General features: G+C 42.8%; 1 protein-coding gene across 3 annotated transcripts in view; it reads left to right on the forward strand.

Moving 5' to 3' along the window:
* Nucleotides 1-566: 566 nt before the first annotated feature.
* Nucleotides 567-17703, forward strand: part of FRAS1 (Fraser extracellular matrix complex subunit 1) — a 404840-nt gene continuing 387703 nt past the window's right edge. For 2 of the 3 annotated variants that reach the window (XM_025887777.2, XM_073891815.1), the window contains exons 1-2: nt 567-2318; nt 9741-9772. In XM_025887777.2, coding sequence (XP_025743562.1) covers nt 2243-2318; nt 9741-9772 — 108 coding nt within the window. In that variant the 5' untranslated portion in view covers nt 567-2242. The remainder of the gene's footprint in view (nt 2319-9740; nt 9773-17703) is intronic. The other variant, XM_073891816.1, reaches the window with a different exon arrangement.

Below are 17703 nucleotides of genomic sequence, written 5' to 3' on the forward strand. Positions count from 1 at the left end.
CAACAAATGTTTAATGAGCATCTACTACTGTGTTTTTGATACAGAGGTGATAAACAGACTCTGTTCCTGAGACCCAGGAACACAACCCAGGAGAGACTGAGGGTGAGTTGTACAACCCCTGGGTCCTCTAAATACTCAAAAATCAGTGCCAGGTTGTTAGGGGTTCCCATTTTGCTCTGGCTCAATAGTGATACATACAGGGATCTGCCAATTACGACTTACTGAGTAATACTGAAAAGCGATTTGTTCCAAGTAGCAAGTGAGAGCATTAGAACGTTCGCCCACTTTTAGGGTGGTTGTAAAGACTGAAAACAAGTGGGACCCCCCACCGTTTCACAGCTCAGCGTTTGCTGCTTGGACAAACTCCCCTTCCATATGCTCACCCATCTCTGGTCAACTAAGGGAACCAGGGCGTTTCTTGTCTGAGTCAATCAGAACCCAGCAGCATGTCTCTGATGCAACCATTCTCATCTTGTACAACGACTAACCCTAGACCAGCTCTTTTTATTTGATCATACAAAAATTGCTGTTGTCTTTCGGTCCTGACCAGAATCAAGGCCTCCACCCTTCAAGTGCGCGCCCCAGTTTGCCTCGCCAAGACATTTACTTCCCAGTCATTGGCATTTGGGGGCGCAGCTGGAGCCACCGCGCCGAGGCCGAGTAGTGTTCCACTGACAGCCTCTCTCTAGGAGAGGTAAAGGTGCATTCGCGGTGGGAGGCCCCGCCTAGGACAGACAAGCCAAGATCCTCCCAGGCAGCTGGTAAAAGCCATGGTGGGACGACAGGAAGGTCCCGGGAGAGCAAGATGGATCAGGTCTGCCCCACGCACTTAGTACAGCAGGAGTGGCGGGGGTGGAGGGGATGGAGGGGGTGGAGGATAGTGCCAGGGCTTTTGAATGTGTGTGTAACTCCTCTTGGATCCCTCCCGAAGCGAGAGGTGAGGGCCCGGTTCGTGGGCTCTCAGCGGTGCCTGAGTGAGCAAGGACCACACCATCACACCCCCCCCCCCCCCCCCCCCCCCGCCTCCCTGGCGTGACTACTTTTGATCCCTCCTGAGACAAAGGCAGTATGAACTCCAGCAGAACGAATAAGGGGATCAGGTTGCTCTCCCGGCCTCCCCTCACTACCCCCTCCTTGATTCTCCCCTTCCCCACGTGACTCTCTGGAATCTTTGCCAAAGCGCCGAGTCTCTGGGTCCATTTTCACCGAGCAAAGGAGAGAGGAAGGAGGCGAGGAAGGCGGAGCCTGTGTCCTTTAAACGCTGGGATCCAGAGGGGGCCTTATTTTGTGCGTATCCGAGCTCTCTCGTCCTAGTAGCATTGAGTTCGGGATCCTTTCCAGCCCCTCTAGCTCTTTCCTCCGTGCATTTAAAATTATGGCTCCTCCTGCACTCCCGTAATCACGCCTCAGCCCTGCAGACCAGCTCCGGGTGGACGGGCGCGGAGGTGGCAGTCGGCGTGGAGCAAGCCGCGCCCCCGCAGCCCTACTCACCCGGGAGAGGGGCGGAGGCAAGAAAAGTAGCAGCAGCGCCCCCCCGCGTCGCCACCCCCCGTTCCTTCCGCGGAAGCTTTCGAACAGTCTGCGACAGCGAGCGCAGCCCCAGGCGGCGCCGTGCGGCTGCAGCGCCGCGGAGTCCCAGGAGCCGCCCGCAGGGCTGCACAAAGTTTCCTGCGAGCGGCCGCCGGGGGCTGAGGTCCGCCGAGCCGGGTGGCCCAGCGAAGGGGTGGGTGGGTCTTTCTGGGCTCTTGGCGACCCCCTCTGCCGACGCAGCGCCGACGTAGAGTGTCAAGCGAACTTTAAAAAGCTGCTCCACACCAACCTGCGCGGGGATCTCCACGGTCGGGGACCCTGGAGCGGAGGGGTCCAGTCTGAGGGAAATGCTGGGAGGTCCGATCAGCCGGTGACGGGAACTTTCCCGCGAGTCTACCGCGGAGAACTGCGCTCTGCCTCCTCTTTCATTCTCCCAAGCTCAGCCCCCATTGGCGACCTCCTTCGCTGGAGAGCTGCGCGCTCTCCGCCCCGGCAGTGAGTGAATTGAATCCTCCGCCCTGCCCGGCGCCTCGGAGCTGCTGAAGAGTGTCGCTCGGGGCCGGTTCAGCGCTGCATTTCCCCGGAGGCACCCGCCCGCCAAACCTAGCTCTCCGTGCGCGCCGGCCCGGGGCGCCGGAGCCGGTGTTTGAGGCGGGAGCTGGTTCTTGGATGCTGAAGGCTGGGCTCTTCCAGTGTGGGTGTCGAAGCGGCAATGGGTGCCTTCAAAGTGTGGCTCGGGGTGGCCCTAGCATTAGCGGGATTTGCAACATTGCCTCATCGTTCCGAAGGTGAGAGAGCGGTGCCTTTTTTTTCCCTGGTGTGTGTGTGTGTGTGTGTGTGTGTGTGTGTGTGTGTGAGAGAGAGAGAGAGAGAGAGAGAGAGAGAGAGAGAGAGAGATCGAGATCGTGATCGTGCTGTTTAAAAAGCCAAGCGGGTTTATGGTATTGTGGGTCGGGTGGAAGTTTTTTCGGGGGTTGGTGGGTGAGTGGGAGTGGAGCTGGAGTGGGCTTTTTCTGAGATTCCTACTCCTGATTGTTTTGCATTCCGATCACAAGCTTGTCTCCCGCCTCCCTCTCTGCCCTAAGTGCATTTGGGTGGGTGGGTGGCCAATTGAGGTGGCATCTCTGAGATTGGATTCTCTTTTTTTCTCCACTTCCCCGCTGCCCCCAACGGAAAGCGACTACGTGAAGCGTAGGCGAGGAGCGGACAATTGCTCTTACCTGGGTAAAAATACCTCCGCTCCTATGAAACATAAAATCCGGCACCTTAAAACCCTAGCCACTCTCCCTCCCCGCCCTGCCCCAGTAAGTCTCCCTGTAAAGTCTCCTAAAGATTTTATACTTAGACGGTTAGAGCGCGTTCTGGACGTAGACAATTCAAATGCACTGAGAGGAGCCTCTCCAGTATGGAGAGGCAAGAGCCTGCCTGCTTCCTTAGAAAAAAAAAAAGTGATTAATAAGAGTTTAGCTTCATTCTCTTACTTCGCCCTCATTCCCGGTTTTCCTCCAGGGCTCCAACCTGTGTGTAAAACCCCGAGCTGAGGGAGAGAAAGGAGACGGTGGGAATTGTCGCCATGATAGCAAAAACAGCCTGGGTTCAGACAAATAAATGAATCAATAACTAAATTAAGAGTTTGGGGGTCAGGGGATGGCTGGCCCCGGGATGCGAGGCTCTGTGAGCTCCCACCTGCTCCTAAAGGACTCCGAAGTCCTTTAGCCAGTGCTTAGGGAGGGGGAAGGGAGCCGGGGGGGGGGGCAGGGAGGAAGAAGGCTCGATCCACCGTGCTGGGCTCTCGGCTTCCCCTCCCGACTCCATTCATTATTCATCCAGCTGCGGGAAGAAGAGTTCACCTGCTCCGCGGCAAATCAGAGCCGCAGCTGCGGCGGGCGCGGGGCGGGGCGCCTTCGCCCTGCTGCGGGCTTGGGGCGGCTTGAAGGTGCAGAGCCAGGGCGCGGGGCTGGGGGCGGCGGGAGGCCAGGCGGAGGACAAAGCCCTGCCTTGGATCGACCTCCAGCCATCAGAGCAGCTGCCGTTTCCTTGCTAGTTTCCCTGGAGAAAGTGGCGTGGCCTTGGGAGTCCGCGCACAGTCCTGGGGACTTTACCGTGGCTAAAGGTACCGCCTGCCCGCATCCTCCCGGGAAGTATGTTAAGCACTTCCCATAGGAAAAGCACGTCTGGGGCCTGTGCAGCCTTCTCCAAATGGGTCATAACCTGTAGAAATAGGTCTGTATTGTATGTGCGCGTGTGTGCACACTTAAAAAAATAAAACTTATAGGGCTTAATTATAATGATAAATCAGATGGGAGAGTTAACCCAGGCCACCTAAATCTGAATTTGAGACTTAGAAACATTATGTTTTCACTTGGTGGTGGCAGTTTCTTATTTAGAATCATCCCAGCAACGCGGAAAACGTGCTCTCTCTCCTGGATAGCTCACCAGGGGGCAGTTGGAATGGTGCAGTTTTTAAGAACCAAATCTCTTGAAATTACAAAAGCCGTTATTATTAAGAGCCTGCAGGGTTCGCTCTTTGGAAGACTGGTTGGTACAATGGGCAAAGTTTAAGAACGTCCAGTCTTTTGGTAGCGGAGGAGGAGGGCAGGACGCCAGGGGCGCTATTCCTCCAAAGATTCTTTAGGAACTTTGCTTCTTACTGTTTCACCCCACCTTTAGGACATTCTAGAATCATTTCACAAGTTGGATTGATAGATGTCTGAGAGTTTCCATCCGACTCAGAGTGGTCCTTATCTAAGAATGAATGAATGAATGTGGACATTTATTGAGCACGTTATTTGGCTTCTGCTATGCCAAGCACTTTACATACATTATCTCATTTAATTAAGTTAATTAAATATCAGGCCCACAGCCAAAAAAATCAGCTGTCATCTGATGAGACCTTTGATTTGGTTCTGTTGGGGTTTTCTTTTTCTCTTAAAAATAAGGGCACTGAAGTTGGAGAGCTTAAAAGGATCTTACAGATTTCCTCAAGTTTTTATTATTAGTCTTGGCAATGATTTTTAAAAATGGAAGAGAAGTATTTACATGTGTGCTTCTCATGGTGTGACATACAGTGTGATACTTTTGCTGACCAAGCCATGGCAGAATTTGTGTTTTCTTCTTAGTGCTCAGAGAGCATCTCATACATGCTTCTAGAACACCAGTTAATAATTATGCAGTTACATGGTTAAAGGTGCAGTTTCCATCTTCCTCATGTAGCTGTGTGCTCACTGAGGGCTTAGGATGGCTCCTAATTATTTTTACATTTCCACATCACCTCCTAGTACATACTAGGTGCTAAAAAAAAATATGGTCAGATGAATGAGTATTGCCTAATCACAGTCTTTTGAATTAAGCTTACACTGGCCTCTATTATAAACTGCTGTATGACCTTGAATGAACCACGTAACTTCTTTGGCCTGTGGTTCCGTCATTTACCAAATGCAGAAGCCGGCTGGCTAGGTGATAGCTCTAAGATGCTTTGCTAATTGTCCAGCATAGGGAAAAAGATCAACATTTGCTGCCTTATTTGTGGTCAGTTGCAACTTTCTGGTTCTGAATTTTACAGTAGTTATTAAAAGAAAATGAATTTTTACAAACAAATCATTGGCAGTGTTATTTTATACTGTCTTATATTGCTGAGCTGACAAACCACAATGATTTGAGAACTTAATGGAATCAAGAAGTCACAGAGAAACTTCTAGCAAACATGACTGCTTTCTGAATCAGACCAGCTTTGCCATGACATTTTCTGGAGAAGCACATTTTGAATTGTGTTCACCCGTGGATATCCTGTGAAGTCACCCTAGATAGAACATGGTGGCTTGGAGATAGGAAAAGATTATCGAACTGGAGGTTGAGAGAATTGAGTTCTAGTCTGTGTCCTATAACTCCCCATGTGGCTTAGTCAATCCCACAATCTTCCAGACTTTTCCTATAAATGAATGCCATTAACAGAATATGTTGGAAAAGATCATTTGGTAGACAATGTGTTTTATTTATGGGTAGATCAGCATATTTGGTTCTACTCTTGGCTGGAGAGTTCCTTCTGTGTAAGATCTAATCTTTAAAAACCAAAGTGAATAAAGAGAAGACATTGGCTGGGGAAAATAGCCTATCTCTTCATTCTTTCATTCCACAAATCTTTATTGAGAGCTTATGTATATGGTTATGTCTGGTAGGGGGGATACAAATATTAAAAAAGCATACTACGTGTCCTGAAGAAGTTTGCATCCCCAGTAATTGTTAATATCAGTAAAATAGAAGTAGGGATATGTGAACATCGGTCCTTCGTGGGTTTCCCAATATTGAATAATTGCACTTTTGGCTTTTGTAACTACCTGCTGGTGAAAATAAAGAGGTGTATTGTCACAGGCTATTTCCATTTCTCTTCTCCTCTAAGGATTAGATCCTACATGTACATTGTTTAGTGAGGCCAGAGCCATCTGCATTCATTGTTATGGACTCGAGTGGTAGTATCCCTCAATTTCACTCAGACACAAGTAGTCATAAATACCTTCCACCACATGGCTCAGGAGAAGGGAGGAGAACACCACATGGCAAAGTTGGAGTTGTGTGCCAAATCTTACAATAGTTCAAAAACAGTTGGCCCATTTTCATTTTAAGTACTCTATTAATTGATCTGAATCCTGGTTTACAATAATCAGGACATGAGCTGTCTTGTCAGTCCAGAAAACGATTCTATTTTAACTATTCCACGGTGTACAAGCCGTATGCTGAATTATAACACAACATAAAGCTTGAACATTTAAATGCTAACTTGTGGCTGCTTGTTCCTAATGAGTCATATTTTTGTGATACCCATGTTCTCCAAATCTCTTCATATCTTATGGCCATATATACCACTCTGTCTTTGAACTGATGGGCCTGATGTTTTCTGGCTCTTGGATTTAACTTCTCTAATTTACTCAGTTTACCAGGTATGGTTTCTGTAGTGAATAATTTCTGGATGTGAGTACTGGTGCAAATTAGATTTCAAATTTTCTCTGAAAACTTTAGATTTTATGCAAGTATCTCATAAAAGAGCATATGATAATGTGAAAAAGGGCTTAAAAATAGACATTTACTTATTTACATGAACTTGAAGTAACATTTTACCTATGTAACCTGCAAGACTGGAGTCAGCCACATGCAAGAAGATCTGAGGATCTGGGCTTCCTTCTCAGCACTGTGTGTGATCGGTTCACCCTGCAAAACTTTCTACACTTTTCTCATAGAATGTTGGAATTTAAATTACCCAGTATCTCAGTTGTATTCTATGCCTTAAAACTGGCAAAGTTCGTGGCCAGAGAATCCTAGCTTGTGTTGTCTTTTATTTTTCCTGTTTTCTCTTGAAGAAGCCCTGTTTCTTTTTCCAGATCCTCACCATCTGTCAGAATTCACCTTGAGCTGGAGTTTCCTTTAAAGCGCAAATAAAGGTGTAAATCTAAACCTCTGATATAGCTGTACTGTTTTAGAAAAAAAAGCAATGAGTGGAGAGAGTAATTCTCTCTCCATGTTTTCCATGTTACATGAGTCGATCAGTTGGTGAAAAGGCCTCTGCTCTAGGGCAGAACCAGAAGCCGCACCCAGCACCCCCTGCCAACAGACCTCCTAACTTCATCTGCCAGTGGGTGTGAGAAGTGGGCTAGTGTGGGAGAAATATGCTTGTTTTGGGGGACCGCATCTGGCACTGGGTGGTGATAAATGTTTGATAGGACCGGGCATCACACTGGAATGCTGTATTTTCTCAGGAGAGTAGAAATGAGCTTTTGGAAGCCGTGTTAGTGGAGACTCATTTGTGCAGCTACCTTCCGGGTTGAGCTGTTCCATTTTAGGAAAGCCCTCCGAGGCAAAGCTTATTTCTTTTGGAATTGTACATCAGACAGCGACCCAAATTGAGTTATTTCCTTTTCTTAATGATGGAATTTATCAGCAGTTACATACCGTTTTGATTCGAGTCTCTAGCAGATGCTTGGCTTAACCAAGTGTGCATGTGGTGCCACACTCAATGCTGCTTCATTTTTGTATGTTACGGTGGGCTTATAACATCTATCTAACTTTCCAGGCATGGGTTTTGAGTGGGTAGTTGGATATTTCTTTTTTTTTAATTAATTTTTATTTTATTATGTTATGTTAGTCACCATACATTACATCATTAGTTTTTGATGTAGTGTTCCATGATTCATTGTTTGCATATAATACCCAGTGCTCCATGCAGTACGTGCCCTCTTTAATACCCATCACCAGGCTAACTGTAGTTGGATATTTCTTAAGCAACTTCATTCCTTTTGGAACTTTGAAAAGATAATTGGCTTTTGGAAGACAGTGCTAGGGAGGAGGGCAGTAAAATGCTTTGAGGATGGTCTTATTCTAAAGGTTACATTTTGTTTGTTTATTCTAAAGTTTCAGTTTTGTTAAATTGTACCTCAGTGATGTTCTTTATGTTTTTTTAAACATCAGAAGTAATTAAATATGTCCATTTAAGTAATTTAGAAATCTAATTTTGTTGATATATATTTATTTGATCTCTGTATATACATATATATCATATATGATTATTATATATACTTATATATACATACATATCTCTCTTATGACATGTCATGGACTGAAATACTAAGTCTTTATTTCTCGAAGAGATATAAGTGAGTTAAGAAGAATTTTCTGCCAAGGTTTTATCTCAAGTTATTCTTGTTTGAATGTCAAGGGCACAAAAGTCATTCCAATAAATTTGCTCATAGAGATCTTTGATTCAGACCCCAAGTGTAAATAGCCATCTCATTTCTTTGAAGATTGTTTTTGATTCTGTTTTTGGTGGATAAGGCAGACTGGTCCTTTCCTGAGAAGTTAATATTTTTGCGATTTCAGGAGTGATCTTTTGGAGGCCAAGCACTGTAGTAAAATGTGTCCTTCCCTCTTTGGACACCAAGTGTGGCCTATTGTCAGGCTGTGCTTCTGCGGTGGCATGTGTATGTTATTCTAATCTGTTTTGTAGATTCAGTTTCTGAGAGAGTAGCTGTTAGCACACTACCCACATGTTTCTAGGTTAAAAAAAACCACCTGTTGTGCAGTTCAAAGATTGGTTGAGAATGTGTTTGTTTTTTAAAATTGGGATTGCAATTGTACATTGTTTTCAAATACAACACTTGGAAAGATTTATTTTATGACATGCTAGTTATTCAGAAAATATAGGCTGTCCCATTCACATTTAACCTTCTTTTCCATTTCAAAGCAAATGGTCTGTTGTTTTTTATTTGATACTTAACGAATGGAAAATATGAAGATGTATCAATTCATAACCAGCCTATTAGAAAGCAAAATTGAGTGAAAAGAGGGTGAAAAGAGTATTGGAGTTTAAGAGCTCGACAGAAGAGTTCTTTCCAAGTAACTACAGTCTGCACTTCTCTCTATAAAATGTAATATCAGTAAAGAGGAACATACTGTGTGAAAGGCAAGAAATAGATAATCATCCAGATACCTAAGTGGATGCCTACTATGTGAAGAGTTAGGGAAGCCAAAGAAGGAGAAGCAGTCCCTCTCCCAAGAGTATATATAGACACCGTAATGGGGTAGATGCAAGAGTTCCACATGCTTAGCAAGGGTGCTGTAAGGAAGTACACAAGAATGAATTCACCAATGTATGATGCAGGTACGGAGTGCTATGAAGGCAAAGGAGAAAGGGCATAATCCCGTGGGCTAGAAAATTTCATGAAGGAGATGGGATCAAATTTAAGGGACTTGAATAGACCCACTGTGTCTTCTGCAGAAAACAAAAATGAGCAAAGGCATGGAGATATGGAAGTACTATCACCAGATCCTAAGTTGGCCTTTTGGGTCAGACTGGAGAATTTGTGTAAACAAAGAGTGGCAGAGAAGCCTGGATAAGTAAATTGCGACTAGATGAGGGAGGCTCTGATGATTTATCATATAGAAAAATACACCCTGTATACATAGCATACCATTATAAATACATTTATTTTAAAATTCAATTAAGTTTTAATGATGCTTTCCCTTGTGTGTATCCAAGAAGCGTTTGTTGTGTTGTATGGGGTTATTTCCCCAGGGGCAGGATGCTCAAGCTTTTCATATTTTGGAAAAAGCACAATTTGCTGACTATGATGCATGTAGATGGAGTTTTAGCCGAAATCTGCTGGAGCGGTGCCTGTTGGTCTATTTTGCATTCCTTTTAATTCTTGTTTTGTTTTTCCCCACAGGTGCTTGTGTCTATCAGGGTTCCTTGTTGGCGGTAGGTCATCCTTCATATATTTGGTTTATTTCTTTCGAATGTAAAATGCTTGATTGAGGCTGCTGAGTGAGTGAGGTGACCCTATTGTTGTAAAAATATGTTTATTTTCCTTCACAGTTTGTGAGGATTATCCCTCATCTTGGCACAATCATGCTCAATTACTTAATACCTTTTCCAGAGTGAATTAGTTCCATTCGAATACTCAGGTATTGGAAAAGAAGTTCAAACATCCAACACAATTTGCATTCCATGGCTGTCCTTTGTGTTCTTTCAATCAGAAAGAAAATTAGATCCCATTCTCCTGTCAGATATGAACCAGGGCACACTTTGTTTATCTTTTCATTGCATTTGCTTCTTCCTTTGAACCTCCCCCTCCAAAAAAAAAAAAAAGTACAATTATTAAATTGAGTATAATGTGGAGGATTCCTGACTGTTGCTTTGAATTATGACTTTAAGTTTTGGTAAATAACAAGCAAATTAACATTTTATCTCTGAACTTTTGCCATGTAGGGTAGAGTTGATTTTTGAATTTAATGTCATCGTGACTTGGGGGAAAAGCTGATGCAAGTCTCATGCATTTCTTTTCATTAGTAATGTACTAGGGTGCATAACAGTGTGTTAAAGCCTTATTGAAAAGACTGTCTACACTCCATCAACTCTAATAAATGGTGTGACAAGTCATTCTTCACCACTTTTTTATTTTGGTTTAATAAATGCTATAATAAAAACAGGACTGAAATGGTTGGAGAGGGTTTGCTCATTTACATCACAACCTGCTATTAACATGTGCGATATTAATAAGTCATCTTGGATTATCCTCGTGGTGTTGAAATAGATGAGAAATATCTGAAATATCCAACAGTCTAGGTAATTGTAGATGTTCACAGTAATATTTTTGATTCTGAACTTTATGTAATATAGCTACTGCTCTGGAGATTTATGTTTTTTTTCCCCTCATATTTTCCATTAAAGAATCAGGAGAAGGCTATATTCCTTTTCTTTCTCATTCCATGCCCTTCAAAGCCTACTTTTCCTTGTGTTTCTTCTTTAATACATTTTCGGAATCATTTAAAAATCAAAGTGCTATAAAATACATCACCAGTTTTGGGGAACTCTCATATATATTGTAGACAAGTCAGTTATCCAGGTGGATACAAGGAGAATTGCTTACTGTATACAGTGCTTCATAATTTGTAAATATATTTTCATAGCTGTTGATCTATCCGATATAATAGATGAGTGAAATAAGCAGACCGCATATTATTTTATACTTCCCCCCCTTTTAATGAAGAACCAAGGATGAGAGAGGTTTTAAGAGATTTGTTAAAGGTAAATTGACCATTAAGGAATCGACCAGAACAAGCCAACCTGTCTTTCCATTGTTCTCCCTGTATCTGAAGGAAAGTGGCTCGTCTGTCTTCTATATTTGGTGTTGCTCTGTGTTACTGTGCATTTGAATATGAAAGCATCAAGTACTTGGAGAGGGCAGTGCCATCTAGTCAAGGAGAGAGTCTGGTCAATTTGCACTTAACAGGTGCCCTTGCTCTCCTCAGTTCCATGCCTTGGCTCCTTCCAGGACTATGGCTGCTCGGGGCTTGTAGCTTGTGCGATAGCGCCCCAGCACACCCCTTCTCCCCACCAATTGGCTTCTTTGCTTACCAAGACTCAGCCATGTGTGTTCCTAAACCTCCTCAGGCCTGATGTACTTATTATTGTAATTATGCAATTCAGTTAGAAAGATAATACATTTATTACAATAATAAAGGTTATTAAACAAGTGTTTATTGAGTAACAACTGTGGACAACTGTGGGATTCTAGGCACCGGGAATGCATCAGTGAACAAACAGACAAAATCCTTGCCCTCATGAAACTTGAATTCTAATGAGTAAAATATATAGAATGTCAGGTAAGTGCTATGGAAGAAAACAATAGGGGAGTGGGGAGATAGAAAATACTGAATAGAGAATGAGGGTGGCTCCTGCAAATAGGGTGATAGGGACGGCCTCCCTGAGAAGGTAATATTTGAGCAAAGACCTGAAAGTGGCCATTCTAAGAGCTAGTCTCCCTGGATGTCCAGGGAAATAGAATTCCAGGGAAGGGGAAGAGCAATGGTAAAGTCTGAAGGAGGAGCTTGCTTAGCCATTTGAAGAAGTGCACGGCGGTCAGAGTGGCTGCAGTGCATGATCCAGGAGCAGGATGAGGTCAGAGAGGTGCGTAGGAGCCTTGGATGGACTTGAGCTTGTCCCTTCGGTCAGGGACACCGCCCCTGGAGGAGCTACCGCAGAGGAATGACAGAACCTGACTTCTAGTTAATTAAACTGCCGAAATGTGAATGTGAAAAGAAATAACGTTCTTGTTTCTAAGGAAACTATGGTGAATACTTTAAAAAGACTCCGTAGAGGTGAGTCACTAAAAATTTGCTGTCAAATTAAGTGTAAGAGGAACAACTATAAAAGATTGGGGAAAAACACAGAACTCGAGAGAGTCTGCATTTGGATTTATTTGCAACTGTTTTAAGTTTTTTTTCCATTTTAAGGAGCTTCAAACTGGATATTGTAGATGTTGCATTGTGGACATAGTTAATTGTCTGCATAATTAATTGCTGTTCTCTCTCCACCTGATCTGGTCTTGGAGAAAGGCGTTGAATGAAATTGAATGAATGTATGTTTTTGTATTTTGAATTAAAATAGAGAGTTTAAGAACATTGAGACTATTCTGGGATTTTCTGATTGAACAACCCTTTAGGTGAGAAGGTTTCTATGGTAAGAGCCTTCATGGGCGTGGGGGGGCTTGTCTCTGAGGATGGTGGTGGGATGTCCCTGTTCTAAACCCTGTAAATTGTACCCACACACATTTTAGAGCTAGGAGTGACTTCAGAGATCATGTAGTCTGAATTCTCCATATCATAGGTGAGAAAACTGGGGTAAGGGATGTGAAGTTCTTGAACTTCATCCATTTCTCAGGTGAGTAACCAGAAGTGGAGAGGGGGTCCGGTAGAAAACAGCAAAGCATCAGCTTTACCCAGAAGAATTTCCATAAAATGTATCTAGCAAATGAGAACACGGATCTAGGTACTGGCTGTTAGCTGCTAACTCCCAGCCTGTCTTGCGAGGATTTCTCCCACTGATACCTCTCCAGTCTCATCCCTTCTTGCCGGGGAAGCTGTCAGATATAGTGGAGCATTCATGATGCTTGTCACCGACAGGCCTTGTTTTGATTCTTCCTCCTCTGCTACAAACCAGCTCCGTGACCTAGAGCTAGTTACATAACCTTTCTGAGTCTCTAGCACCTCCTTTGTGAAATGGTGACAGATAAAGCCTCTCGTGAGGGCTTTTTGTAGAGTAAAGCAGATAATGTGGGGAGGACGCCCAGGTGCCAGGCCTGGCATGTGCTTTTCTGCCATAACAAAATTTCTCTTTACCAACCAAGAACAACAAAAAGAGGAAGGGAGCAGTTATTAAGCACCTACTATGTAGTTCATACTGTCGACAATCCCAGGAAATAGGTGTTGTCTTTACAGATAAGGAAACTGAGGCTCAGAAAGTCTAAGTCGCTTGTCCAGAAGTTATACAGGTGGTCAGTGCTAGAAGGAGAGAGCATTCAGACCTGGTTCTGACTCACTGAGCAGCCTGTTTCTCTCAGCCAAGCCAGTCTGCCTGTTGTCTGTGAACACAACTGGCTTATTTCACCTTCAGTTCTATATGCCCACCCCCTCTCTGCAGCACCTGCCATGCAGTTGTCTCTGCCAGGCTCTGTCCTGACCTCCTGCAAAAGCCAGCTGTCCCTGGCTAACCCCTTCCCATTTAACTGAGGCTCTCCTACCCTGGTGTGTATTAGATCCACCACATGATGGAAGAAATGTTTGGAGGCAGTCTTTCCATCTTAAAAATCTATATATGCTTTATTTTACACACACATACACACATGCACACACATGCACACCCAACATTGTGTTGTGTCTCTCAACTTTGACGGCTGTATGGACCTGTAATTTGGTTCTAAGCCTTGTGTGGCCATCTCTCAGTTATGTACTGATTCAGCTATCTCTCTCCTCCTTTCTTTAACACTGCCTTCCCTACTTTTCTCTTTTTTCCATTCCTCAGGTCAAAAATTAACAGAAGGGAGTCCGAATACCCAGGAAGGTCCTATACCTTGAGAAACAATAATCTATTTTGGGGTGTGTTTCTTACCCCACAATACCCCTGCACCCCTGGACTCTCAGGACTTTGTCTAAAGTCAGCCCTTGTGAAAGAGAGCATGACGATGTTAAATCAAGACTCTATCGGGAGGAAACCACCTAGTTCATATGTTTACCTGTGACAGGGGCATTGAGTGTGAAGAGAAAAATAAATTTTTTATTTCAATATTTTCACGTATCTTCACTATATTGAGTAAAAAGAATTTAACTTTCTTTTGGCATCACCACAAGTAAACATTTCTCCTTTGTTAGGTTTTTCCCTAGGGGTAGATGGATGGATTCTTAACCTCAGTTTTTATATCTGTAAAATGGAGATGAACTATTTACTTCACAGGGTTGTTGTAAAAGCTAAAGGAGATCAACATGAAGCACTTAGCTCTGTGCTTGTGACCTACGACACTTAATGAAGGTTAGCTGCTGTTATTGTTGCCATAAGCACTTGTGATTGGAAGAGTTGCCCAAAGCTATTCATTCTTCTTCCCTAGATCAAAAATATTAAGTGTTGAAATTTTCCTACTTGGAATACTTTTGCTCACAAATGCTGACAAAATAAATTATGAGACACTAAATCTTAACACACTTGAAAGAAAGAAAATAAATTTAGGGATAATTAAAAATGTGGAGTGTTCACTTCACTACTATATAGTATGACACAGTAGAAAGATCTAGGCTTTGGAGTTGGAATCCTGGTACTGCTACATACCCACTGTGTGGCCTCAAGTATGATATTTTATACAGCCGAGTCTCAATTTCATCTTCTATATAATGAGGATTGTAATCCTCATAGGGTTGATGTGAGGATTAACTGAGAGAATGCTTGTGAAAGAACCCAGAACTGTGGTTGGCAAGAAATTGGTGCTTACATCATCTAGGTGGCAAAAAATGTCGGAGTGGAAATGACTGAGTGATAGAGGTCTTGGTTTGGGTCCTGGCTCTGTAATTAGTAGCTGCATGGCATTGGGTAAGTCACTTGAATGAAGTGAGCTCTCAGTTTCTAAATTTATAAAATGAGAGCGTTAGATCCTCTCCAATATTCCTTAGCTCAGTGCTATCCAATAGAAGTTTCTGTGCTGTTGGAAATGTTCGACAGATACACTGTCCAGTATGGCAGCCATGAACCACATGTGGTTATGGAGTACTTGAAATGTGGCTGGTGACACTGGGGGACTAAATTTTAAATTTTTCTTAATGCAAATTAATTAAAAAATAAAAATATAAATAGCCTCATGTGGCTTGTGGCCACTGTATTCTCCCATGCAGCTCTAGAGCTTTAAAATTCTTAATATCCTGTAGTACTTAAACTTGAATTCTAGTCTCATGTGTCATTCTCACCCCAAGTGAAACCTCACTAAAACGTTGTTAGCAGCTGTGAAGAAGGTCACAAGAAATTTGTTATGGTACCTGAGGTTGCTCTTTGTTTATTTAATTTGAACAGTTTTAAGGTCATCTTAGTGGGAACACTACATGCCCCCCCTTTTTGCTCCATGTGCTTTCTTGAATGAAAGCAAAGGGGTGGAGTTACAACTGAGCCCTTGCCTGCAATCCATCTTATATATTCCATTAAAGATTTGTTTTCAGCTTTGTCGAAACATAATTGACAAATGAAAATTGTATGTATTTCAGATGTACTACTGAATGATAGGATATATGTATATATTGTGAAAAAAATCACCACAATCACGCTAATTAACTTACCTATCACCTCACTTAGTTACCATTTTCTTTCTTTCTCGGTGGTGGCGAGAAAACGTAGTATCTACCCTCCTAGCATGAGCACTGGGTGATGAATCACTAAATTCTATACCTGAAACTAATACTACACTCTATGTTAACTAACTGGAATTTAAATAAAGACTTGAAACAAAAATATATAGAGGTATATATAGAGAGATATACTATATATCGACCCTCCTAGCAAACTTCAAGTATACACTACAGTATTATTCACTATAGTCACATTATTGTGCGTTAGATCTCCAGAATTTGTTCATCTTGTTTAACTTGTGTAATTGCCTCAGCCTCTGGGCACCACGATTCTCCCCTCCGCTCTATGAGTATGACCATTTTAGATTCTGTATATAAGTGAGATTGTGCAGTATTTGCCTTTCTGCATCTGACTTACTTCACTCAAGGTAATGTTCTCCAGGTCCACCCATGAATGTTGCAAATGGCAGGATTTCCTACTGACTTAAGGCTAAATAATATTTTATTGGATATATATACCACCTTTTCTTTATCCATTACCAGTTGATGGATATTTAGGTTGTTTCTGTATGTTGGCTGTTAGGAATAATGCTGAAATGAACATAGGAGTGAAGGTATCTCTTCAAGATCCTGATTTCAGGGTAGCCTGGGTGGCTCAGTCAGTTAAACGCCTGCCTTTGGCTCAGGTCGGACTGAGCCCCGCATCCGGCTCCCTGCTCCGCGGGAAGCCTGCTTCTCCCTCTCCCACTCCTGCTTGTGTTCCCTCTCTTGCTCTCTGTCAAATAAATAAATAAAATCTTAAAAGAAAAAAGATCCTGATACCATTTCCTTGGCTATACACCCAGAAGTAGGATTGCTGGATCATCAGTTAGTTCTATTTTAAATTTTTTTGAGGAAACTCCATACTGTTTTCCATAATGGTTGTAGCAATTTATATTCTCACCAACAGTGCATAAGGGTTCCCTTTTCTCCACATCCTTGTCAACAGTTGTTATCTTGTCTTTTCGATAATAGCTATCTTAACAGATATGAGATAATATCTCATTGAGGTTTTTGATTTGTATCCAGTAAAATTTTTACAAAATAGTTTTGGTGTTTTGTCAAAGTCTGATATACTTGGAGCATTATCCACTGTTTATATTATGGCAGAGAAACATTGAGAACTTCGAGTCTAATCTGTAGGCCTTGTTTATTAAGGATAAGAAGGATAAAGGAAGACAATTCAAACTCTTCAGTGCTAGTTGCCTTTTTAAAAAATCAGTGTGCTATAGCATTACTTTCTTTTATTTGAAACTGCAATGCAAGAGAGACAGCCCTATAGAAATGAAAATGTCTCAGACTTGCATTTGTGCTGGTATTTATCAACATGCTCAGGAGACTTTATGGAGAAGGGAAATGAAGAAAATTTGGAAGCTTACCCTAGTAAGTGCTCAAAGTCCCCCTAAACTTTTGGTGAATCTCAGCCAGTGGCTACTATTAAACTTTGTAGCCGTCAGGGGGAATACTTGGCATCCTGTGGGTGCACTCAGAGGGGAAGCAATAAAAGCAGCCATTCCTTAATTTCCCTTAAGAGTACTATTGGGTATTGTAGGATATTGTTGTTTTTTGTTATAGCTTAACAAGAATTCAACATTTTTAAGTGCCTCTGGTCCATCTTCATTTATTTTTAAATACTGAGTAATATGTTTTTAAGTGGGAAAGCTACTCTTATTAAAATGTACTTGTTCTGGGATAAAAACTTAATTTTTTTTTTTTGCAGAAAACCAGTAGCAAGCACATCATCACTGTGGTGGGTGCTGCAATAAATTTCCTTTAACTAGAGGTATTTGAGTCAAGATTAGACAGTCAGCACCAGAAATGAGAGTGTTGGCTGGGTCTAGATGACTACCAGTTTGGGGTCTTACTTGTATGGGTTGAAGGTGAGGGCTGTGCATTTCTGCTTAAGGAAGCTGTTAGAGAGGGTGAGGAAACCTCCTGACTCCAGGGTTCGGTGAAGGCATTTCTTTAGGAAAGGGAGGGATTTTGTAC

The sequence above is a fragment of the Callorhinus ursinus genome, unplaced genomic scaffold (assembly GCF_003265705.2).
Source record: "Callorhinus ursinus isolate GAN/ISIS: 27379988/994484 unplaced genomic scaffold, GSC_fseal_2.0 scaffold4, whole genome shotgun sequence".
Classification (NCBI taxonomy): domain Eukaryota; kingdom Metazoa; phylum Chordata; class Mammalia; order Carnivora; family Otariidae; genus Callorhinus; species Callorhinus ursinus.